Source organism: Hemiscyllium ocellatum, chromosome 26, assembly GCF_020745735.1.
Source record: "Hemiscyllium ocellatum isolate sHemOce1 chromosome 26, sHemOce1.pat.X.cur, whole genome shotgun sequence".
NCBI lineage: Eukaryota > Metazoa > Chordata > Chondrichthyes > Orectolobiformes > Hemiscylliidae > Hemiscyllium > Hemiscyllium ocellatum.
The window spans coordinates 34,324,831-34,351,816 of NC_083426.1; the positions used below are offsets into that span (position 1 = coordinate 34,324,831).

At 39.6% G+C, this 26,986-nt stretch overlaps 1 protein-coding gene across 1 annotated transcript in view; it reads left to right on the plus strand.

Moving 5' to 3' along the window:
• Nucleotides 1–24,943, plus strand: part of LOC132828405 (plakophilin-1) — a 59,997-nt gene extending 35,054 nt beyond the window's left edge. The window contains exons 7-14 of the mRNA XM_060845474.1: nucleotides 961–1,078; nucleotides 3,310–3,480; nucleotides 4,108–4,284; nucleotides 12,641–12,794; nucleotides 13,766–13,952; nucleotides 16,523–16,607; nucleotides 18,857–18,981; nucleotides 21,631–24,943. Of these exons, the coding sequence (XP_060701457.1) occupies nucleotides 961–1,078; nucleotides 3,310–3,480; nucleotides 4,108–4,284; nucleotides 12,641–12,794; nucleotides 13,766–13,952; nucleotides 16,523–16,607; nucleotides 18,857–18,958 (994 nt within the window). The 3' untranslated portion in view covers nucleotides 18,959–18,981; nucleotides 21,631–24,943. The remainder of the gene's footprint in view (nucleotides 1–960; nucleotides 1,079–3,309; nucleotides 3,481–4,107; nucleotides 4,285–12,640; nucleotides 12,795–13,765; nucleotides 13,953–16,522; nucleotides 16,608–18,856; nucleotides 18,982–21,630) is intronic.
• The last annotated feature ends 2,043 nt before the right edge of the window (nucleotides 24,944–26,986 follow it).

The window sequence follows — 26,986 nt, forward strand, 5'->3', positions numbered from 1 at the left end:
TCCTACATACTTCATTGAGATCACCTGTCATTTTCCCAAAATTCAAAGAGTGGAGTTTGCCCTTTCTCATAAGACAGTCCCTCCATACAGGGAGCCCCACCCTCCCCCAATGGACCTTGTCTGAACTGCCAATAACAGGGAGATATCTCGCTTTAAATAGAGGGACCAGAGCTGTTCACAGGACTCCAGATGTGGTCTCACCACCACCATGTACAGTTACAGTAAAAGTTGGAGTGTTGTGTATAGTTCTGGTTGCCCTGCAAGAGGAAGGGTATAATTAGATTAGAGAGTGTGCAGAGATTTATTGGGGTGTTACTGTTACTGGAGGCTTTGAGTTATGGGTGGAAGTTGGGATCTTTTTCATTGGAGCATGGAAGGTTGAGGGGTGACATTATAGAGGTTTATAAAATTGAGGGGCACAGAAAAGGTGAATAACAAAGGTCTTTTCCCCAGGGTAGGGGAGTTCAAAACTAGAAGGCATATTTTTCAGCTGAGAGGAGAAAGATTTAAAAGAGACCTGAGGGGCAACTTTTTCACACAAAGTGTGATTCATTTGTGGAATGAACTGCTAGAAGTAGTAGTAGATCCAGCTACAGATATAACATTTTGGACAGGTACATGGATAGGAAATGTTTAGAGGGATATGGGCCAAATGCAGGCAAATGGATCTAGTTTAGTTTGGGAAACTTGATCGGATTAGATGAGTTGGAACAAAGGATTTGTTTCCATGCTGTAAGACTCTATTACTCTATTTCTTCGAGACACTAAAATGCTGGATTCTTCAAGTCTTCAGCTGATTCCCTGCAATCTTTTATTTTTGAAACATCATATCATTGTAATTATTACTTTAAGCTTTATTTAATCTTTCTTGTCTCTATCTCTCTCTTGCCTTTTTGGTGTTCTGCACCAGGGACTTAATTTAAATAAATCATATGACATCATGTAAATCTTGTTCTGTAGGAACCTGAGCTCTGCTGGCCAAGAGGGTCGGCAGTTGATGCGCAACTGCAATGGATTAATTGATTCTCTCATGACTTATACTCAAACGTGTATCAATGCAAACCAAGTTGATGCAAAGGTAAAATCATAATCATGAACCATGTTAATTATAATAAATTTGCACATTTATATTTAATCACTAAATGTTGAAAATGTAGCCGAACCCGATAGCTACTTACCACCTAGCTGTCTCCCTCCAGCTAGAAAAGTTGGGGTGAAATCGTCAAATTCTGATTTTGTTTTCTGGGTTTCTGTGGTTATCCCATTTTACAGGGAGCAAGGTGAAGAAACATGACATGTGGCTTTCTTGTAATGAAGAACCTACTTGTTTGCCAACTCTCTACATAATTAATGTGTAAAGCAGGCTTAAGGCTAGAAATCAGACAAAGGAAAACTAAGGTTAATTTGTTACCTCTTCTGTAATTGTACCAAAATTCATCATTAACTTTGTGCATGTAAAAGCCAGCATTTTTGATGTGAGTAACACTAACAAAGAGAGTTTTGTTTATTTCAGTACCACAAGGATACATTTTATTTGGGAGAGAGAGAGAATGTGGAATAGCAGTAAAGTCACTCGGCTAGAACTCCACAGTCCAGATAAATGTTCTTTGGACGTGGGTTTAAATTTCATGGTGACAGATGGTGACTTTTGAACTCCGTTTAAAAAAAAATTGGCATTAAATTTCAGGTGGAATGTTATAAGGTTCTGACTGATGTGAGTTATGATGACATTTGTAGTAGAAACAACCAAGAACTCTAGTGAGATTGATCTCTCTGTCAGGAGCATTTTACTACATTGTTTTAAAGAATTCCTACTGTGGAGGAAGAGGCCACTTGGTCCATTGACTGTGAACCTACCCTCCAAAGAGATCCCACCCAGTGGTTTTCAGCAGGTCTCAGTCAAGTGAAGGATCATAGTCTTCACTCAGAGCATCCTGGCATAGTAAGTCAGCATTCAGAGAAGTCAGAATCAGGATGTTCTCCCATCATGACTCTATTTCTGTCCTATTGAGGGCTGTTTCCCTCATGAAATGTGGGAGAGGCAGGCATTAAGGGTGGTGAAAGTGGATCACACAGAAGTTACTTTTGGTGCTGCTGGGGAGTTGTCTTGAGCGAGCGAGTGAGTGGGCAGCACAGAGGGCATGCAGGCTAAATGGTATTAGGGTTCGGGCAAGTGAAGGAAAACTTTGCAAGCATTTGGGAGAGTGGAAAAGCATGAGCTTTGGTGGGAGGTGACAGCACACCAGCCGTCTTGGTTTTTTTTCATAACATTGGCTGCTTTCCTCATAAATACAGGAATCAGAGGAGGCAGTGCTAACTAAATGATCGGGCTGAAGCCTGTTAATGGATGCTCACTGGCATTTTTTGTCACTTCTAGGAAAATGGAGGGTTGACGGGGCCAGTTCAACTGGCTGGAGATGGCAAACTTGGGATCCAGCATTGCAAACAAGGGTTCCCTATAAATTATTTGTTTTATTTCATTCAGCAAAGGCATGGCCTCTTCACTATTTTCTGTCCCTCCGTGTAACAATAGTCCCATATATTATTTAAAATGCACTAGAATATCATTTTCAGCAGTAATCCTATCGGTAACACGTGGTTCTAATTCCTTTCTGTTCCAAGTTAGACTGCTGACTCTCTTAGCAAAGTAATTTAAAGAAATTGTGTTAAACCAATGCTTCCACATCAGTTGACACTGTCTAGAAATGTTGAGTCCATTCCTTCATTCACTGAGATCATGGTAGCTCTGTTCCTCAACTCTAATTGATCCATATTCTTTTACACCTTCAATGAATACACTCAATTCATTTCAAGCCTTGACAGTGGCAATGGTCATAAATTCATGGAAGTACTCTTAGAGAAGAATAAGTTTGTTTACATTCTAAATGGCCTAGCCCTGGTTTTAAGATTGTATCCCTTGTTTTGAATTCCCCACCAACAGAAGTAATCTCTTTATCTTATTGCATTGAATAGTTCTGTCATTTTTAAAAACCTCAAATAGATAAGTATACAAGCTTCTGACTTCAACAGTACAGAGGATTTATTTTGACAATGTCTCAAAGATTCACTTTATGGAACTAAATTAAGGGTTTGGGTCTTGATATGATTATCTCTGATGCCATAACAAGCTGGTGAACACAATGTAATACTTTATATTCCAATATAATTTGTTAAAATCTGAGTGAAGCTTTTGTTACTTTATGTTGACAATGTTGGACTGTATGATCTTACAAGTCTTTGTTATAATAAACATTAATTGCATAAACCTCTTGTTTATTAATTCTATAATACATTTTACATTTCTGACAGTCTGTTGAAAACTGTGTCTGCATCCTACATAACCTCACATACCACTTGGATACTGAAGTACCAGCTGTGTTCAGCCACATTAATGCGAAAGGAAATGTGCAAAGCCAAAACAGAACAACAAAGAAGTCCTCAGTGGGTTGTTTCAGTCCGGGAAGTGATCAGTTTGATGAGGTAACCGGCATCAATTCCGAGAATTACTGCTAGTATTGCTTTTACAATTTTCCAATAAATTCTGATCTGTCTTAAGGCCTCAAATCTTAAGTCTAGCTTCCCATGTTTTGAATTTCACCAATCCTTTGCACTACAATAAAGTGCAGTCGCAGCAGAATTAATAGATAGAATACATTTCATTCATCTTTTTAACAAGTTACCTCTGAACATTAAGAGTGTAAGAACAGAGCTAAACTGTTCAGGCCCTCAGTAGTGTTGTGATGTTCAATTAGATTAAGCCATGTTTGTATCTTGATTCCAGCTGTCCCCTTTAATTCTGGAATTCTTAATATTCCTGCTTATAAGAATCTACCAATCTCTATTTTGAATCTTTTAATCAACCTAGCCTCAGCACCTTTATGGGGTGGAGAGTTCCAGAGTGGGCAGCTAATTGTAGTTTATGGATTTGCTTTCCAGTTCTATACCCCATCTGATTTTCTGCTTTAATGGAACTGAGAATCAGATGACCAATCCACAAGCAGCAATATGCTGTCACTGCAAACAAAAATGATAAGCCGTCCTTTATATGTTTATATTGACCTTTCTGTAATTTTGTTGTTTTTTTCATTTTTTTTTTCCCTTCAACAGCCTGATTTAGATAATATGCCTTTCCCGAAAGAGGATGACAACCCTAAAGGTGTGGACAACCTGTCACATTCAAAAGCAATCAAAATGTACACATCCCTTTTGGGTAAATCCAAGTCTGATGCCACGTTGGAAGCTTGTGCTGGAGCTCTGCAGAACCTTACCGCCAGCAACAAAATGGTACAAAAAGTTTTGATAGCAGGATGAAGAGGGGATTGTTAAAATGAACGAACAAGACAGTATTCTGTGACACACAAAAAATGAGAAGTCAGGGTATTAATTTGGCCAGCTTAACTCTGAAATCAGAACTTCATGTTGATTCGATCAATCAAGTTGGAAATGGTAGTTATGACAATGAATTTATAGAGTTCATTAGAGAGTTTCCTAGAGCAATATGTTTTGGAGCCACCTGGGGAACAGGCTTTCGTGGTTCTGGTTATGGGTAATGAGGCAGTTCTAATAAATTACTTCCAAAATAATAGATCTCCTAGCAAGTAGTAATCGTACCGCGATAGAGTCATACGAGTCAGAAACAGACCCTTCACTCCAACTTCTGGATTACAGTGGTGCTGGAAAAGCACATCAGTTCAGGCAGCATGTGAGGAGCAGGAAAATCGACGTTTCGGGCAAAAGCCCTTCATCAGGAATATGAATAGGAAACATTTAGAGGGATATGGCCAAACGCAAGCAGGTGGGACTAGTTTAGTTTGGGGAAACTTGGTCAACATGGACACGTTGAGGTAAAGGTAACAAGGAATGCAGATGCTGGAAACCAGAGTCTAGATTAGAGTGGTGCTGGAAAACCACAGCAGGTCAGGCAGCTTCCAAGGAGCAGGAAAATCGACGTTTTGGGCAAAAGCCCTTCATCAGGAATAGAGGCAGGGTACCTGCAGAGTGGAGAGATAAATGAGAGGAGGGTGGGTGTGGGAAGAAAATAGCAAAGCGTACACTAGGTGAATGGGGATGGGGATGGAGGTGATAGGTCAGAGAGGAGGGTGGAGTGGATAGGTGGAAAGGAAGATAGGCAGGTAGTACAGGTCATGGGGATGGTGCTGAGCTGGAAGTTTGGAACTAGGGTGAGGTGGGGGAAGAGGTAATGAGGAAACTGGTGAAGTCCACATTGATGCCCTAGGGTTGAAGTGTTCTGAGGTGGAAGATGAGGCATTCTTCTTCCAGGCGTCTGGTGGTGAGGGAGCGGCGGTGGAGGAGGCCCAGGACCTCCATGTCCTTGGCCGAGTGGGGGGGGGGGGGGGGGGGAAGAGTTGAAATGTTGGGCCACGGGGCAGTGTGGTTGATTGGTGTGGGTGTCCCGGAGATGTTCCCTAAAGCACTCTCCTAGGAGGCGTCCAGTCTCTCCAATGTAGAGGAGATCACATCAGGAGCAACAGATACAATAAATGATATTGGTGGATGTACAGGTAAAACTTTGATGGATGTAGAAGGCTCCTTTGGGACCTTGGATAGAGGTGAGGGAGGAGGTGTGGGCACAATTTTCAATTCTTGCGGTGGCAGGGGAGGGTGCCAGGAAGGGAGGGTGGATTGTTGGAGGGTGGCGTGGACCTGACTAGATAGTCATGGAGGGAACGGTCTTTGTACAAGGCGGAAATGGGTCGGGAGGGAAATACATCGCTGGTGGTGAGATCTCTTTGGAGTTGGGAGAAATATCATCGGATGATGTGGTTTATGCGAAGGTTGGTAGGGTGGAAGGTGAGCACCGGTGAGGGGGGTTCTGTCCTTGTTATGGTTGGAGGGGTGGGATTTGAGGGCGGGGGGCCGGAATGTGGACAAGCTGTGTTGGAGGGCATCTTTAACCATGTGGGAAGGGAAATTGCGGTCTCTAAAGAAGGAGGCCATCTGGTGTGTTCTATGGTGGAACTGGTCCTCCTGGGAGCAGATACGGCGGAGTTGGAGGAATTGGGAATACAGGATGGCATTTTTGCAGGAGGTAGGGTGGGAAGAGGTGTAATCCAGGTAGCTGTGGGAGTCTGTGGGTTTGTAAACATGTCAGAATCAAGTTGGTCATTAACGGAGAGGTCCAGGAAGGGGAGGGAGGTGTCAGAGATGGTCCAGGTGAACTTAATGTGGAATGTGTTGGTGAAGTTGATGAATCGCTCAACTTCATCGCAGGAGCACGAGGTGGTGCCAATGCAGTCATCAATGTAGCAGAGGAAGAGGTGAGTAGTGGTGCTGGTGTAACTATGGAAGATGGACTGCTCTATGTAGTCAACAAAGAGACAGGCATAGCTGGGGCTCACACTGGTGCCTATGGCTACCCTTTGGTCTGGAGGAAGTGGGAGGATTCAAAGGAGAAATTGTTAAGTGTGAGGACCACTTCAGCCAAACTAATGAAAGTGTCGGTGGAAGGGGACCGTTGGGGACGTCGGGAGAGGAAGAAACTGAGGGCTTGGAAGCCCTAGTCATGGCGGATGGAGATGTCGAGGGATTGGATATCCATGGTGAAGAAGAGGCGTTGGGGGTCGGACACATCGACCAATATCATTTATTGTATCCGTTGCTCCCGATGCGGTCTCCTCTACATTGGGGAGACTGGATGCCTCCCAGCAGAGTGTTTTAGGAACATCTCTGAGACACCCACACTAGTCAACCCCATCATCCTGTGGCCCAACATTTTAATTCCTCCTCCCACTCGGCCGAGGACATGCAGGTCCTGGACCTCCTCCACCGCTGCTCCCTCGCTACCCGATGCCTGGAGGAAGAACGCCTCATCTTCTGCCTTGGAACACTTCAACCCTATGGCATTAATGTGGATTTTACCAGTTTCCTCATTTCCCCTTCCCCCACCTCACCCCAGCTCCAACCTTCCAGCTCAGCACCATTCCCATGACCTGTACTACCTGCCTATCTTCATTTCCACCTATCCACCCCACCCTCCTCACTGACCTATCACCTCCATCCCCATCCCCATTCACCTATTGTACTCTATGCTACTTTCTCCCCACCCTCACTCTCCTCTCATTTATCTCTCCAGTCTGCAGGCACACTGCCTCTATTCCCGATGAAGGGCTTTTGCAGGAAAATGGTGATTTTCCTACTCCTTGGAAGCTGCCTGACCTGCTGTGGTTTTCAAGCACCACTCTAATCTAGACTCTGGTTTCCAGCATCTGCATTCCTTGTTTTTACCTTTACCTCAACTTGTCCATGTTGACCAAGTTTCCCAAACTAAACTAGTCCCACCTGTTTGCGTTTAGCCATATCCCTCTAAACTTTTCCTATTCATATATTATCTAAATCTCTTAAATGTTGTAACTATATCTGCATCTGGCAGTTCAGGGGCAGCATGGTGGCTCAAAGGTTAGCATTGCTGCCTCACAGTGCCTTGGACCTGGGTTCGATTTCAGCCTTGGTAATGTTGGGTAAGGGAATGGGTCTGGGTGGGTTACACTTCGGAGGGTCGGTGTGGACTTGTTGGACCAAACGACCTGTTTCCATACTGTAGAGAATCTAATCTAATCTAATCTAAAATTCATTCCACATATGAACCACTCTCTGTATGAAAAAGTTGCCCCTTAGGTCCCTTTTAACTGTCTCCCCTCTCACCTTAAAAATGTGTCCCCTAGTTTTGAACTCTCCCACCTTCGAGAAAAGACCTTTGCTATTCACTTGATTAATGCCCCTCATGATTGTATAAATATCTACGAGGTCACCCCTCAACCTCCTACACTCCAGTGAAAAAGATTCCAGCCTATCCTTAGAACTCAAACCCTCCAGTCCCTGCAACATTCTGACAAATCTATTTTGAACCATTTCCAATTTAATAACATCCTTCCAGCAGCAGGGTGACCAGAGTGCACACAATTCTCCAGAAAAGGACTCCCCAACATCCCTTACATCACATGACATTCCAACTCTTATACTCAAGGGGCTGAGCAATGAAGGTGAACATGTTAAACACCTTAAGTATTTGTCTACCTGTCATGCCATTTTCAAAGAACTATATACTTGAACCCCTAGTTCTCTCTATTCGGCAACAATACCCAAGCCCCTACTATTAACAGTATAAGTCCTGCCCTGGTTCGCTTTACCAAAATGCAATATCTCGTATTTATCCAAATTAAACTCCATCTGCCACTCTTCAGCCCATTGACCCAATTGAGCAATGATCTCTTTGTAACCTTAGATAACCTTTTTCACTATCGACTATACCATCAATTTTGGTGTCATCTGCAAACTTATTAACCATCCCTCCTACATTTCTATCCAAATCAGTTATATAAATGACAACTAACAGTGGACCAATCCCTGCAGAACACTACTGGTCAAAGGCCTTCAGTCGAAAACAACCCTCCACCGCCAACCCATGTCTCCAACCATCAAGCCAATTTTGTATCCAATTGGCAAGCTCACTTTGAATCCCATGTGAGATGACTTTACAATTCCTCTTCCATGTAGAACCTTGTCAAAGGCTTTGCTGAAGTCCATGTAAACAACATCTACCATTTTGCCTTCAATTGTTTTTGTTACAGTCTGAAAAACCTCAAACAAATTTGTGAGACAAGATTTCCCAAACACACAACCATGCTAACCATCCCTAATCAGTCCTGCCTTTCCAAATGCATGTAAATCCTATTTCTTGAATCCTCTCCCACAACATAACTACCAATGACGTCAGACTTATCGGTATACAGACTTCTCCTTTCAGCCTTTTTTTCATAAAGGGTCAACATTAGCCACCCTCCTGTCCCCTGGCACCTCACCTGTGGCTGTAGGTAATACAAGTGTCTCTGCTAGTGGCCCTGTAATTTCATCCCTAACTTGACTACCTTTTATGTTTTTCTTCAAAGCCTCCAGCACCTCCTCTTTTATAATATGAACTGTTTTCAAGACATTAATATTTATTTCCCTGAGTTCCCTAACATCCAGTTAAAACTGACTTGAAATATTTATTTAGCATCTCTCCCATCTTCTGTGGTTTCACATATAGATGACCGCATTGACCTTTAAGGGGCCCTATTCTTTCTCTAGTTGCTCTTTTGCTCTTCATGTACTTGTAGAATCTCTTTGGATTATACTTAAGCTCATCTGCTGAGGCAAACCCATCTTCCCTTTTTGTCCTCCTGATTTCCCTCATGGGAACGGCTCTACACATCTTATACTCTTCAGGAGAATAGCCTGCTCACAGTTGTCTATACCATATGTCTCCTTTTTATTCTTGATCAAAACCTCAATATTTTTATTTAGCGATTGTTCCCAACTCTTACCAGCCTTACTCTTCACTCTAACAGGAACATACTGTCTCTGAACTCTGTTATCTCAGTTTTGATAGCCTCCCATTTGCCAGTTATTCACTTACCTGTGAACAGTCCACTCTATTCAATTTTTGAAAGTTACTGTGTCGTATCTTCAAAATTTGTCTTACTTCAATTAAGAATTTTAATTTCTATATAAGGCCTGTTATTTTCCATAACTTTTTAAAACTAATAGAATTATGATCACTGGTCCCAAAGTGCTCCCCACTAATACTTCTCTTCACTTGTCCTGCCTTATTTCCCTAAGAAAAGGTCAAGTTTTGCTCCTTCTCTAGTAGGTACATTTACATATTTTTGATAAAGAAAAATTTATTGAACTTATTTAACAAACTCCTCACCAATATTCATCCAGTCTGCTTCCTGTCCACTAAACCTTGGTCCAAGTTCTTTGCACTTGACAATAATCCACTGATACCCTTCCTTCCAAGCCTCTGCCCTCCAGAATTTTAATGTTTCCAAAAAACATTCCCTTAACAAAACTACAGTTCCACACTCCCCCGGCCCTCATAGTCCCAGGACAGTTCTCCATACCACCAATACATATAAGTCACTGCAAAACTTTTACAATGCCTTACCTCATCCTCTCCTCGTAGACCTCACCAGATTTTGATGCCCAACTATTCTCTTTCATCCCAGCAGTTATGTCATAAGCATTTGTCACTAATCTCTGAAACCCTGATTAAATCATTTGACCTCATCTTTAAAATGCCAATTTTCCATTTCAATAGCAACTTTATCAAAGCAAAATATTCCAAGACCCTTTACAGTATTGGACAAAATTTAACCCAGAGCCATTAGGACAGATAGCCAAAACTTTGTTAAAGAAGATGACTGCATGATATGTCTGTGAAGATGAGGGGAGTTTAGAGATGAAATTCAAGAACTTAGAATCTTAGCTTCTAAGGGCATCCTCATTCACTGCACGAGCATCACAGCTAGCAAACAGGCCAGAATTGGAAGGGTACTGAGCTGTTCGGGCTATGCAGCTAGAGGTGTTTACAGACACAATGAAGTGGTCAATCTATTTGAGGGATTTAGTTTACTTAGTGTGAAAACAAGCCCATCAAGTCCACACCGACGCACAACTCACCCAGACCCATTCTCCTACATTTACCCCTTCACCTAACACTATGGGCAATTTAGCATGGCCAATTCACCTAACCTGCACGTTTTTGGACTGTGGGAGGAAACTGGAGCACCCGGAGGAAACCCACGCAGATATGGGGAGAATGTGCAAACTCCACACAGACAGTTGCCTGAGGCGGGAATTGAACCTGGGTCTCTGGCACTGTGAGGCAGCAGTGCTAACCACTGTGCCATCGTGCAGCCCTCATTCTTGCTAACAAGAATGGAGTAAGACTGTTTCTTCCAGAAAAGGAATACAGTACAAGAAGACCCAGTCTTGAATTGGAGCTAAGTTATTTAGGGTGATGTAAGGAAGCATTTCTGGAAGCATAGAAGTAGTATTAGACAACTGAATAGGGCTAAACATAGATAAAACTCTTTGCCTGATGGATGGAATTGTAGGATCATAAAAGATAGAGCTACATAGATAGTCGATACATTGGTTGTAATTTGCCAAATATCTTTGGATTGTGGAGAAGTACCAGAGTATTTGGAAAACTGGCAATATGATACCCTCATTCAAAAAGGGAGCAAAACAAAAGTAGGTAATTATAGGCCAATTAGTTTAACATCTATTGTTGGGAATCAATTATTAAGGTAGTAATAGCTATACATTTTGGAAAATCATTAATCTAATCAAGCAGAGTCAGCATGGCTTCATGAAAGAGAAATCACATTTGACTAATTTAGTAGAATTGTTTGAGAAAGTCTCAACCAGAGTGGATAGGGGGAAACAGGTAGATGTGATGTATTTGAACTTCCAAAAGGCATTTAGTAAGCTACCTCTCAAAAGACTATGTCATAAAGTATGTTGGAGGGAGTATATTGATATAGATTAAGAATTGACTGATGAACAAGACACAGCAAGTGGGGATAAGGGTATTTTCAGCTAATTGGTTTCTACAGAGGTCAGTGCCGGGACTGAATCTGTTTACAATAGATATTAATGAGTTGGAGGAATGACACTAATGTTGCGTGTATGACAACTCAAAATTAGTAGAAAGGCAAGTTGCAAGGGGGATACAGACAACTTACCGAGTGATATTTGTTTGCTAAGTGAGTGGCCAAGAAGTTGGTAAATGGAATAAATTGTGGGAAAATGTGAAACTATTCATTTTGGAAAGGAGAACGAAAGAACGGTGTTATTTAAATGGAGAAAAACAGCAAAGCTGTAGCGCAAAAGGATTTGGGGTCATCTTTATGTGAGACATAGAAAGTAGCACACAGGTGCAGCAGGTAATCAGCAAGTCCAACAGAATGTTGGCCCTTATTTCAAGGGGGTTGGAGTATAAGAGTAGGGAAGTCTCACTGCGACTGCACAAGAGGCTGGTGAAATCACATCTGAAGTACTGCAACAAGCTTTGATCCTCTTACTTTTTTTAAAAAATATTATTTCACTGGAGGCAGTTCAGTCAAGGTTCACTCGGAGGGATTGTTCTATAAGCAAAGGCTAAACAGATTGGAACTCGACTCATAAGAGATTAGGAGAATGAGAGTGTGATCTCATTGAAACACATAAGCTCCTTAGGGGCTTGACAGGGTAAAAGCTGAGAGAATGTTTCCCCTGATGGGAGAGTCTTTGACCCAAGGGCATAGTCCCAGGTGAAAGGGTTTTTTTTAAGACTGAGGTGAGGATGAATTTCTTTTCTCAAAGTTGAGAATCACAGAGCTCCTTGCTACAGGGAGTTGTAGGGGTAGAGTTCCTGTGTCTATTTAAGGCTGGGATAAATAGATGGATTCTTGATCTTTTAGGAAATGAAGGGTTATGTAGAAAATGCAGGAAAGTGAATGTGAGGAACATCAGATCAGCCATGATTCTATTGAATGTTAGAGCAGGCATGAGGAGTTGAATGGCCTCCTGTTCCTACATCTTATGGACTTATCTGATCTGGGTGTCCTTTCTATGGAAATTGAAGTAATCCTGTGCAAAATGATGCTTTGTCAATTAGTCAAATTATTACACAAAAATGAAAATTGTACTTTCTGTATGATATGATGCAGATTTCCTATTTCAATATCAATTTTTAAAGCTTCCTATTAATGTTCATCTAAATTATCAGCAAATCGGCATGTGTTTAGTGGAAATATTGACAGTATTTGTATAGTTTTGGAAATATTTAATTGCTTTTGGTTTTTTTTTCAAGTCATCATACCTGATGAGTTCAAACATAGTGAACAAGGAGAGGGCACTCCCTCGGATCGCAAACCTTCTCCAGTCGAGCAACCCAGACATACAGAAAACTGCAGTTTCATTGTTGAACAACATGTCAAGGCACAATAGTCTTCAACCAGATTTGGGTGAGGCATCTGTTTTCAGTCCTCTCGCAAAGCATGTGCCAACCAAGACTGACGTTGCTAGGCATTGTTCAGCCAGAGCTGATACCAGCCAGTCTTACCTATTCCCATAAGTGACTTTATGAAAAATCTCTTTATTTTACATGAGATGGTTGTTCTATATTGTAATACCAGAACTGGTTAACAAGGTGGTAGCAAAAGCATGACCATTTCCAAAAGAGGGAATCTAACCATCGCTCCTTGACATTTAGTGACATTACCACCTCCTAAACCCCTGCTGTCAATAAAATGAAAGTTTGGAACAACCTCCCACAAAGACTGTGGGTGTCTATTCATTGAAACTTTCAAGGTAGTAGTAGATAGAGTTTTCTAATGTAAGGTTTTGAGGAATCTGGATGAACAGTGCATAAGTAAGATTGAGATATACATCAAACCTTGAAATTGTTCCAAAATTTAACAGAGATGAGGGCTCGAGAATGATCCACTCCTGCTACAATGTTCTGTAGAAGAGTCTTTTTAATTCCATCAGTTTTTCTCTGAGGCTTCCACTAAAGCTTTCTACAAAGGTTATAGCAGGAGAGTGGAGAACTCTGCAGAATGCCTAGATCAGTTACCATTTCTAGTTCATAAACCTTGAGTGACACCATGGGAATATTAGCAAATGATCACTTGACCCAGCTACTGTACAGTTAAAATATGATCGAACAAGTCAACTGCCTGTCAGAATAATTATAAAAAGGAATGCTGCACAAGCATAGCATTTAGATTCTAATTGTTTGCACACCATGGTTTAATACTGTTCTTGAGTAATATGCTCATTGTGTCCATGTGAAATGTATTCAGCTATAAAACCCAGGGTGGTATTGGATGCAGGAATAAAATAGGGAGAACATAAGAGTTGGTCAAGTCAACATTGAGATTTTAATGGTGTATAAAGACGTGAGTAATTAACCAATTTTCAAACTTTCTCTCAGCATCTCAGACATTGCCAGAGTTAGCACGACTTCTTCCTGGAGGAGGTAATAGCTCCAAGACTTCGGATGACACCATTGCTTCCGCCTGTAATATTATGCGAAATCTGGTGCCCAATAATACTGCCATAGCAAAAACAGTACTACAGGGTTCGATGTTGAATAATCTTATGAGCCTCAGTAAATCCAGGTACATTATCATAAGTATCTTACCTATTATAGCAACCAAACTGCTTTTTAAATCCTCCTTTGAACCATTGTGATTTGAATATGGCAGTATGTCAATTATAGGGTTAATGCTTTGATGCTTCTCAGTCTCTTTACTTTTTGGTTGTGTTCTTCACAATATAATTTTGTGAACCCTGTAACTGACGTTAATTGAAAACTTTATTTTGCCTAACAAAATTGATTTTAAGTTTGTTTTGAATAATAGATTAATATTGCTGTGATGAATGAGGCCATTGTTCCTTACAATACTGTGTTGGTGTTTATTTTCCTCCCTATTTGATCCATCATCTTTCTTGTTTTGCTATTTTCTTTTCATCTCTGTTTCAAAAGAAAGATGCAAAAAACTGTATTAATAAGCAAGAAAGGCTGTTCCAGTTTGGAGCTGATTAGGTACCATGTTCCAGTGTCTTACCTGTTATAAGTTGATGTTACAACACAACTCCTAACACTAAATGCAATTTTCCATCCCTCGAACCTTATAACTGCACAACTTAAGGCAATGGCAAATCGTATTTCTTCAGATTTAAATCATGAAACTTGTATTCATTCGGAAATATGAAGGAGTGGTTACTTCCAGAGTTGAATTCTGCAGGAAAGATTGTCACGTGGACTTGCCGCGTGGCAGATTCCCCAACCCAGCTCTGTGGCTGCAAACATGGTGTTCATTTTCACAGCCACTCAGTGGAGGGGCTCCCTTCCTCAGTGGCAGTCCAGCAGTTGTGGCCAGTTTTATTATTACCTTTTCCAAGAAAGCTTCAGAGAGCACTTGTATCTTGATGCCCTCTATATTTGCTCTATCCTATCAGCATTGGCAACTCCCAGCTGGGCGATTGAGCCTGCTATTATGCCTTTGTTGGAGGGCCTTCTATTGGCCCTCTAACGCCAATAGATCTCCCATTATTCTTGATGTGATGATAACATGGAATTAATTCACAGCTGTTCATCCTATGTCAGAACTTTGACCACAAAATGCAAATTCAGCCAAAATGCTTTGTGCTAAATATATGCATTTTTTTTTTCTGCTTTGTTTTCACTGAGGAACTGTCTCTCTTAGTATTTTTGTTCTGGAATCAGTGAGCATTTCATACACCATTGTTGAATCTTAAAACGATATCTAATCAAAAATTCAGTTGCAAGGAATTTATTAAACAATTTTCCACATTGGCTATCTTATCTTGGATCTAAAGGCTGTGACTAGTTAATTCCTGCTTCTCTGGGTTTTTGCTGAAAATGTGTTGCTGGTTAAAGCGCAGCAGGTCAGGCAGCATCCAAGGAACAGGAGATTCGACGTTTTGGGCATGAGCCCTTCTTCAGGAATGAGGAAAGTGTGTCCAGCAGGCTAAGATAAAAGGTAGGGAGGAGGGACTTGGGGGAGGGGTGTTGGAAATGCGATAGGTGGAAGGAGGTCAAGGTGAGGGTGATAGGCTGGAGTGGGGTGGGGGCGGAGAGGTCAGGAAGAAGATCGCAGGTTAGGAAAGCAGTGCTGAGTTAGAGAGATTTGACTGAGACAAGGTGGGGGGAGGGGAAATGAGGAAACTGTAGAAATCTGAATTCATCCCTAGTGGTTGGAGGGTGGTTTTTGAACTACTTCCAAGGTTATGGTAGTCAAATAGGGGATCTTCTTTCCTAAGAAAATTACATGCACCTTTCAGTCTAGCCAGTCTCTACATGATGCCCCAATTTTGCCAAGGTTAAATTCCACTAAAATTTCAGTGCAAACCTGTTTATACAGATACACAATCCTTTATCCTTAATCCTGGTTTTCGGAATTCAACATTTTTCAGGTTTTGGAATAAGTGACAGTTTAACGGTGAAATTTTAAAAATCTTACCAAACAGCAGACTCACATCTGAGTACTATGAGCGCTGAGAGAGAATTGATGCCTGCCAGTGCTGGGCCACACCCCCACGTCACTCAGATGTGACGTGGGTCGAGTGGGTGTGGAGTTGGATTAGCTGTTTACACGTCCAGCAATGTTGTTATGGACAAAAAAAACTTCATAAGACAAACTTCAGATCTTGGAGCTTTTCGGATTTTAGGATTTTGGACAAAGGATTGTGTACCTGTAATGGCTCCTATCAATCAGTGTAATTAGGCAGTGTAGTCACTTTGTCTTGTGAAAAAACAAGTTCATTCTCCAGCAGCACAACAGAGTGATTGCCAAGATTTGAATCATTCTTCAATTGATGGATTTAATACTCTTGATCGTATTTTTGAATTGGCTTCAAATAACTATTTCATCAATGTTTTGAGACATTAAGATTGTGACCAACACTCAATTAAAGCTTGCCGCTGTCATTGGGATGTGGCCAGTTTTGTGGGGGGGATATTTTACATGAATAAACTTTTAAACCAGACAATGTAAAATCCTGAGCTTTAGTGATCATTTATTTACTTCTTTTTGGAATAAACTGGTATCTGATCAAACATCACGAGAAACTCCACACCAATATATCAGTGTGATGTGTTGATCAGAATTACTTATATCTAAATTGCATTGTATTTGTAAGCTTTATTGCTTCATTTTTATAGTGCCTACCCCTCAGCTGGTAAAGCTGCCTGTCTCTTCCTCTATGAAATGTGGGCACAGAAAGACTTGCAGAATTTCTTCAAAAGGGTATGTACAAAGTGTTTGGATATTGCTTGAAATATTGGATGGAATTTTTTTGTCCATGAAGATTTAATATGTGAAAAATTGTTTCATGTATCCACCAACATGCTAATGCATGGTGGATTTGATAGGTGTTCCAATCTTGAAGCCAAAAAGTGGTGGATTTTCTTATTGCTGCTTTCTTTGCAGATGTGAGTTTAACTAACAAGGTATTCATTATGTATTAATGATGCAGAGGAACCTGGGTGACCTTGTGCATGAATCGCAGAAGGTTGGCCTGCAGGTACAACAGATAATTAGGAAGACAATGGAAATTTGTCCTTCATTGCTAAAGGGATTGAGTTTAAAGCAGGAAGGTTATGTTGCAGCTGTACAAAGTGCTGGTGAGGCCACAGCTGGAGTACTGCATGCAGTTTTGGTTTCCTTACTTGAGAAAGGATGTACTGGCACTAGAGGGGGTGCAGAGGAGGCTCACTAGGTTGATTCCAGAGTTGTGGCAGTTGGCTTATGAGGAGGGACTGAGTAGACTAGGATTATATGCGTTGGAACTTAGAAAAATGAGGGGGGACTCTTTTCGAAACTTATAACATTATGAAGAGAATAGATAAGATCGATGTTTCCACTGGCAGGTGAAGCTAGGACAAGAGGGCATGGATTAGGGGAAGCTGATTTAGGACTGAATTGAGAAGGAACTTCTTCACCCAGAGGGTTTTAAATCTGTGGAATTCCCTGCCCGGTGAAGGAGTTAGTGCTACTTCAGTAAATGTTTTTAAAGCTACGATTTTTTTTTTAACAAGGAAGGAATTAAGGGATATGGTGAGAGCAGGGGTAAATAGAGCTGAGCCCACGAAAAGATCATCCATGACCTTATTGAATGACAGATTAGGTGCATAGGGCCAGATGGCCTACTCCTGCTCCGCGATCCTATGTTCTGATGTACTATTACAATTCATATCTGAGAATATAACAGTGGCCTGGCCTCTTGAATCAGTCCAGTCAAAGTGCAGAGGTTCCTACAATGCTGTTTAATAGTTCAAGGATTTTGACTCAATGAAGCTGAAGCTATGTATGCCCAAATCAAGATGCTGTGCTGACTTAGACGGAACATTTTACATAATGCTGTTTCTAAGCACATGTTTGCCCTTTTAATTGGTGGATGTTGAGAGTTCTGAGGATGTTAAGACTGAGAGTACTGGATTTTTGTTAGGTAAAGATAATGAGAAATATTAGAATGAAGGGAGATTAATAGAGTTAAGCTTTTGAACAGCTGTGGTGATGGGACAGACATGAGGAGTCTGAATAGCAAGTATCTGTTCCCCTGTTTCGCTGTTGTCAAAGTAACCTGGATAAGTTTTCAAAAGTGTATTCTGTTGATAGCACATACTATAGCCATTGTGTGCCAGTGATGAAGGCAAGTGTCAATCTCAGATAGTGGGCTGATCAGAGGGACTGTTCTGATCTGAGTGTTTCCTGAGCACTGTTATAATTCCACGCATGCAAGCAAGTAGTGAATTTTACACCCCGACTTGTCGTGTAGGTAATGGAGTTGTTTTGGAGAGCCAGAGTTAAGCAGTTTTCTGCTTGAATTTGAAAACTCATGTGGAGGCTTAATTAATGAAGAATGTTTTGAAAGAATAACAATAAATGACCTCCCATGAGATTGCATTTTCACATAAAGGAAATAAGACATTGGGTACCACATTAACAACTTAAGCATCAGATCAAAAATTTTAAAATGCTGTGTGTAGTGATTGTAATGAGGTCAGCAATGTGGACCTCATAGAATATGAGTTTCCTGATTGGGGCTGTTAATCTAGGCCAATCAGGGAGTCCTGGCTTACAGATATAAACAGGAGTGTCAGGATTTCTGCTCACTCTCAGAGCTGGCTCTGAGCTAGCAGGGTCAGTGCAATGTACTGTGCATGTGCAAATAAAGGGTGACGGGACAAAAAAAAACAGGAATGTCTGACACTCTGGGAGCTGGACCACTCTCAAGGCCTTTCCACATACTAATAAAGGATGAATTGTTGATGGGATACCCGACTCTGTGGAGTCATTTCACTGTACCCCTGTATTGTGAACTGAGCCATGTATGGTCTAAATGCTGTGCTAATAGATGAATGGTTTTGTTTTGTAACAGCATTTAAATTTTTCTTTATCTAACACATCAAAATGTTTTGTTACAATGTATTTATTTCTCCCCACTGTAAAACAAATATGTACTGAAATGACTGTACACTTTTGTGTTTTAACAGGAGGGTTTTAGCAAGAAGGACTTTGTAAATCACCTGACATCAGCCGCTGTCAAATTAGCTCAACAGAATGCAGGGAGGATCCCAAGCAAAAAATTCCTTTAACTGAAATGTTCAATACTCTCAAGGTAACTGGAGAAGTAATTCTTTAAGTATTGTGATCTTAAATTAGATTGTGATTTGATACAGGTGTAGGTTTAAAATGCCAATTTTTGATGAAGCACATTTTCTGAAGTCTTTTTTTTTGTCAGAGCTTGACTGCCTTGATTTGTTATTGAGGTAAATTATTGTGACTTTCATTCTTAATTGGCCTGAAATCCATTGAATTCATATTATTCACAAGTTTAGGAAGAAGCCCCTATTCACTATCTTCATGTAGCAGGGAGCAGCAGTGACTTCCCACATTAGATCACTGTTAAAATAGCAGTCAAAAAGACCAGTGTTATAGCTTATCCTGGAAATATATTTAACAGCACTTTCTCAGTTAGTGACACAAAACAGTTTTCTATGGAGCATCTTATTTCCTGAGCCTTGGATTCTCAGGTGACCCTCCAGTATCTGCAGTCTTCATTTTCTCACAGTTGAGAATTGAGCCTAGGTCTCCTCTTTCAGAGGTTGAATCATGACTGCTAGAAGACCTTCCCTCGTTCTTCTAAACTTCAGTGAAAACAGGAACAGCCTATTGAATTATTCTTTTCAGGCAACATTCTCATTCTAGAAATCACTCAAAAATGTCCTGTGAACCACCTCCAACACACTTAGATCCTTCCTTAAATAAGGAGACCGTAGCTGCTCTCAGTGTTTGAAATATAGCTTCAGTAATGCTTTGTGTAACTGAAGTACAGGATCCTCACTTCTTTGTTCAATTCCTTTCATAATAAAGGATAACATATTAGCTTTCCTATTTACTTGCTGTTCCTGCTTACTAACTTGTTCTGGTTCTTATACAAAATCACTTTAGACCTCAGAATTCTGCAGTCATTCCCGTGACTGTTGCAAATGATCACTGTTTCAAATATGGTGTTAGCTATTTAACATGACGAGGTAATGGTAGGGACCTGGGGAGTGTTTCCGAACAAAGAAACCCTGGAGTGCAGGTTCATAGTTTCTCGAAAGTCGAGTCGCAGGTTAACAGAATAGTGAATATTGAGTACAGGAACTGGGAGGTTATGTTGCAGCTATACAGGAGACTGGTGAGGCCACTTTCAGAGTACTATGTACAATTCTGGTCACCCTTCTTTTGGAAGGATACTGGTAAACTTGAAAAGATTTACAAGGATGTTGCTGGGACTGGAGGGATTGAGCTATAGGGTGAGGCTGAATATGCTTGAGCTTTTTTCCCTGGAGTGTCGAATGTTGAGTGGTGACCTTGTAGAGGTTTATAAAATCATGAGGAGCATGGACAGGGTGAATAGGCAAGGTCTTTTCTTCCGCAGGGTAATGGAGTCCAAAACTAGAGGACATAGGTTTAAGGTGAGAGGGGAAAGATATAAAGGACCTGAGGGGCAACATTTTCATGAAAAGGGTGGTGCATGGTTGGAAAAAATTTCCGGAGGAAGTCCTGCAGGCTGGTACAACTACAACATTTAAATGGCACCCTGATGGGTCTATGAATAGTAAAAGTTTAGAGGGATATGGGTCAAATGCTGCCAAATGGGACTAGATTAATCCAGTCAACACAAACAGGTTGGACTGAAGGGTTTGTCTCCATGCTGCATGACTCTGATTCTAGATGCTCTTTGAAAGTCTTCCTGAAAATGATCGTGAAAATAGAGTGCTTGAATATTTTTAAGGCAGAGGTCAATAAATTTTTAGTTAACAGGAGGTGAAAGAGTTATCATAAGTAGATGTGATTGTGGATATGAGGTTGCAATCAGATTAGACATACCCTTATTATATGATCAAGTAAGCTCATTAGTAAAATGAGGAAGAGGTAGCCATGTCTTTGTGTAGTTATAAAAGTCAGTTGTGTATGAAAGATGTTAAAGTACAAAGATCTTCCTTAATGAACTATTAATGAGTAAATAAGCATTCAATATACAATCAAGAAAGTGCTACACTTTCAAATCATTTGTTTAGAAAAAGCATGTGTCTTCTCAAAGAGTTTTCTTGGTGTTCCTCTCCAAGAATATTCTGAAATCGATAATCAAAGTCCAAGTTTATAATATTTAGAACAGCCTTTGAACAGGTTATTGTCAATAATCTCATCTCGCAATCATGTGTTTAATTACTGAAAGGCAAATCTAATTACCAAACCTAATTTTCCAATCCCTGGTAAGAGAATCCTGTACAATAGAAAATACAACAAATTCCTCCTTTTCTTGTATTGCTCCATGAAATGCCTGGCCAGATTAGCGCTCAAAAGTTAACAACCTAATCAAATGATGATGTTTACTTTGAAGTCTTTTTTATAAAATGGAAACCTTATTCTAAAGTAGAAATGCACTAAATTATTTTGCTCACACATTTTGTAAATTAATGATGCCATTTTACATATTTCTTGGGGAATATATTTTTGATATTATGGAATATTTTTAAAATATGTTTCCTCTCAATTGATTTATTTGAGTTTCTTGAAATACATCTATCTTTCATAACTCCATTAACATTTAAAATTGGAATGACTGTAAAGATGCTGCAATCTACCAAGAACATTCCTGAATTTATCAATTTGTAACACATTTTCATCTGAATTATATCTGCAAGTATTCATAAGTTACATATTGTTAAGATCAGATCTGATCACTGTAAATTTAAAGATTCACTTTATTTTCCAGGTGGATTCTCTTTTGGTGACTAAAGATCATTTCAATGGAACTCCTATGATGCTGAATTTATGGAGAAAATTTGCATGTTAAGCCACAAGTAAATGTTGTGCTTTGGGAGTGGGGAGGGGTAAAGTAAAATGGTCGCAATTTTATCTTTGCTTTAACTCGTAAAATTGAATATCGCAAGCTTACAGTTCACGATATATATTCATATGTCAGTGTGAAAATTTTCATCAGGCAACAAGCTTTGCCACAAAATTTCAAGGCTGCAATTTTGTGCACACTCAATACACACAAACATGTATACATACAAATATGATTTTTTGTCTGTCTCAACATCCATACATATACACAAACATACATACATACATACATGCATTCAACTAAGCGATTAACTACTGGGCTGGGATTGGGTCCTCCACAGCCTTTGTCCAGTGGAGGCCCCCAAATAGATCCACCCCATGTTGCCCATTGCTAAGTAACTGCATATTTTTAGGGACTGCATGTAGTGCCAGCACTTTACCATTTCTGTGGCAGGCTGATCTGAGTTGGGAATTCCAGTTGGAGGAGTCATTTATTTCAAGCCAATTAATGGTCTAACATGCTGTAAATTGTCTGTGTGGTGAGCTGAAAGAAGGCTTGCCCTGATTTTTTTTTTGTTTAAGCCAAGGGCAGACATCTGCACATAAAATTCTGGCAAATGTGCTTATTAGTCAGGTTTAAATTAATGGTAACAGCAAGGTGGTTGATAAATTGTTGCACCATGACTTTGGGTACACTGGCTACCTGTTTAGAAAGTTCTATGTAAAATAGCATCAGATAATTTTGTTACTTTATTTCAGTAGGAATAACTTAACTTAGCTGTTTAGCAGATGACACTTCAGATCTCCAATCCTTTCAATAAACACATAAGCTTTTTTGTATTCTTCTGATGCCACCAACTTGTTATTCCAATATTTGCCTCTGCAAACATTAATTAAGAATGTTAGAATAACAAATATACATTGAGAAGACAAATACATTACAGTCTTGACTTGTTATGAACAGATCTAACTGCAACAGAAAGACAAAGTAAAAATGTTCACTGTTTCATTGAATCTTTTTGATTTGTGATTTACACTCTAAGCATACATGTCATGTGTGTTCTGCTGCTTACACATGTTCCTTGTTTATGAATGTACATTATAACACTCTCTTTGATCTCTTCCGAAGAAAGTAATAGTTTAATCCTGCTTAAAATGCCATTGTTAAGTAGGAATTTATAACTGTTTGACCTGTTATTTGCCTCATATGTCCATAACCTTTTTGGTTCAATGGGATTGCTATGTAAACGCATCTCACAAACCAAGTTCAGTAATAAATCAAACTTAGTAAATATTAAAAACAATTTCACAGTAAATTAATCTTCGAATACCTGAGTTTAAACAGGATCAAACATAAACAACCATACAATGGGTTCTATTGGCATCTTTACCTTTTGATTTGATCTCTGAAGCAGTCAGCAATGTTGGATTTCTTTCTGATAGTTTCCAAATTTACTGGCAGTGTCCGACCACAGCAAAACAAAACATTGATATTGTTCATTACCCTTTCAAAATCATTCATTCTGATTTTGTTCAGAATACTAAAAAAAACTAATGATAGCTCTGATTAAATACCCCGCTGTCATTTTCAACGTAGCATGAAAGTAGTTTGTTAATCTATCTTAAATATTGCATATCAAATCTTTCAGGCTGTTACTAATTAAATTCATTAGTGGATGTGCATTCCAAATTTACTACCACCCCTTTACATGAATACAGTTCCAATATGACTTACCCAGATTGTGTCAACAGGCACAGCCTCTGATGAAGAGTCATGTGGACTCAAAAGATCAGCTTGTTGTCTCTCCATCGATATTGCCTGCCCCACTGTGATCTCCTGCATTTACTATTTTTAGTACAGATTTTAGACAAGATGCTTTAGGACCAGAGAAAAGTATTTTACATTATCTTATTTGATAGATTTCTCTTCTGACAAAACATATGTAAAATAATTAGCATAATCAGACATTCAGCTTAGTTTTAATATTAAAGACATATTTTCTTGAATATTAAAGAGTGTTGCAATGCACACAATCCTGCTGTGCATGATATATTTTCTTTTAACAATCATATGGTTTGAGATATTTACAAAGCTTGTAAATGAACTGCATTGAATTTTTTTATGGTTATGGAGGCAAAAGTAGAGTTCAAACTGTTGTTGTAAATTGCTTGGGGATTCTCTTTTTGTTGTTCCTGCATTTGCATCTTGCTGAATGTCAATTTTTTTTAAATAGGGGAAACTAAAATCAGACTTTGGAGTTGCAATTTGGCAGTCAGTTTAAAGCCTGCTAGCTTGTACCATGTAGAATATTTACAAACTAAAATTAAGCGTGAGTGTTATTGCCATTGATGCTAAATTGTATTGGACCTGATACTTGAAAGTTTTGTCTTGATAAAGACGATGTGGAGACATACTAGTAGTTTGTCAAACTCAGTGCAATTAGGTTAATTGAAAGCATTTGTCTCAGAACCAGTGAAGAGTGACTTATTATACACTATTAGCATGTAGAATATGTGTTCCCATCAGAGGATAATTTGGAAAGATATGTTGCAAAGCTTGTCGTTTATTGAAATTTTGACCAAGATGTTGTGTCAATTGGTATCGAATAGTTTCCTTGTTCAACTAGGGGCATTAGGCTGGATGTGGAAACCAGTCAATGTGAGACTTCTGAGGAGCACCTGGCTACACCTGCCAGCTCAGCCTGTTGCTATGTTTTCTTCCCATCATGTGGAAGCTGCAGGACAACTGGTAATTAAGAAAATAGAAGCAGAGAGAAAGGGTGAAAATCGTGGAAGCCAGTTCACTGTATCTGCAAGGGTGCAACAACATCATCTTGCACTTATTTAGCATCGTTAATGTAGAAAGATTTCCAAAATGTTTTGTATAGATATAATCAAATTTAAAAAAAACACAATGGATGCTGAGCTAAAGAAAACACATTAGGAAGTGTGAAAGAGTTGTATTTTGACAAGAGTTTTTTTAAAAAGCCAAAGCAGGTGGCACCACAGGGATTTGAGGGAAAATGTCCAGGGGTGGCGCTTGGGGTCTAAAATGCAGGCCTTCAATACATCTAACATAAGGCAGTCTGTGTTGATATTGTCAAAATGCGATATATTAAGTCTTTTGTTTTATCTAAGATTGTATAACCACAACATTTTAAAATTCTGTACAGTTAAATACCTTATTTCAGATGTTGCAGGAAATACATTAAGTTCTTTCTGAATAAAGAAAAATTAAATGAAGGTATGTCACAAATTTGTTGAGGTTATTCATTTGAAGTTTTTTTATGTGTATCTGTGTGTAGTGTGAGAGATATGACTAGACAATCTGGTCAAGCAGCATTACAGGATCTGTTCAAACTGATGTGGTTACGTTCCATCTGGATTCTATCTTCACTTCAATCTAGAACTAAGAATGAATTGTGAAATAAAGGTTCATGTGAATGTCATCATTATCTAGCTAACATGCTGATGGTAATAGTCGTGGCCTGTTTTGAGTGCCAGATTTCATAATGTACAGCCAGTGAGTTGTAAATTCTATATTGGACTGTCCCTCATAAGTTCAACGGGCACAGCATCTGCAAACAGCATGCACGAAAGTGTTGCTAATCCCACAATGGTGTTTGAATAATGTCCATGTGGGATAGAATGGTTATGGTACAGAAAGTGACCATTCTGAAGGAACAATCAGTGTGACTCTTCACCATTTGCCTATTGTCTTGCATTTTTTTTTAATACAAAGTCATTGTATCAAGTCTCCCTTTAGCCTCACTCTTTTCTAAGGAGAACAGTCGAAAATACGAATGGAGTTCCTCCTCTGTGGAACGATTCTTGTAAAATTGTTTGGCATCTTCTTTACTGCCTTCCTGAAGCATCGTGCTCCAAACAGGAAGCAGCACTCCAGTTGAAGCTGATAGTGTATTTTTGACCCTCAAATATCAAAGAAACTAAACTGGTCTAGTATGAGGTCACTATTCATTTTTCATTTGCTAACCAAGTCCTGATAGATTATATATGAACTTGATCTAATATTGACACCAGTGTGATTTGGCAGCAAGAAAGGCAATTTCTATGTCATACTTATTTAAAATATGCAATTTTTGAATAATCAATCAATATTTGTTTAAATATTTAGTTCAGATTACATGAGCAGCTTGTGATAAGTGAGCCTTTACTATTTTTCTAATTTAAAAACAAAACAAAGTATGTTGGATCAGTGGCAATATTCAAAATATATAGGGAGTGTGGGTAAATGTGTCCTGAAACTCCCCCCAAAAATGCCTGTATTAGTTATGAGGCTGATTAGTAAAGTCACCCCCAGAAAGAGAATGGAAGGTAACAGTGTGGAATTTTGCCAATCACATGCTGGTTCTCTCCTGTACTTCTGATAGCTTTACAGTGTATCTATCACCAGCAAATTCAGGAGAGAACCAGCTTAATAATTGAAGGAGCAAATTGGCTGGCAATGTTCAGCAAGGTGGAGTGCAGGAATCGAGGCTGCTGGACAGGGAAGGAAGGACGCTGAGCAAGAGTATAGAGAAGGAAGGCTCTGTAGCTGTGCAGGCAAGTGAGACTGAAATGGGTAGAGAATGTGGTAGAGTGGAGGTGTGTGGCTGAAGACCTGTAAAGGGGAAATGTGTTTATTAGCTGGAGAATCTGCAAAGGATGGAAAATTTCCCAAAATGGAGAGAGGGTCTGCAATGGGTTGAAATCCGATTTAAACTATTCAACAAAGAAATGCTCACCTAGCTGAGAACAGAAAAATCCAGGTAATGAATTCCATGCACATTAATGTGGAAACTCTAGAATAAAACTGCAGGCTGTCTGGTGCTATTAGAATGGAGGAAATTGTAATAGATGCAGTTGTAATGAACACTGTTAATAGTATAATTTAATATTGAACTATTTCTTAAAGATTTGCATTTATATTTAGTCATATCTCAAAGCATCAGATATACTATGACTTACTTGAGGCTGAGCTAGAGACAAACATTCCATGATTTAGCTGTGAAGTCATAATCCAAGGAAAGCATAATTAGAGTGTTAATTTTTGTGTATAGAAGTATGTCAGTTTTTTTTAATAAAGCATGTGTTGCTAACTTATGCTATCAATTTAACAGCTGTGGTATATAGGAACTGAATGCTTAATGTTGTGCCTGGAAATTTAATGAAGCACTGATGATTGTTGAGATATTGGTGAATTCTTCTAATTCTGTTTCAATAAGAGTTAAAAATCCAACACAAAACTCAAGCCAAGACTCTCTTTTATATAAGTAATGACA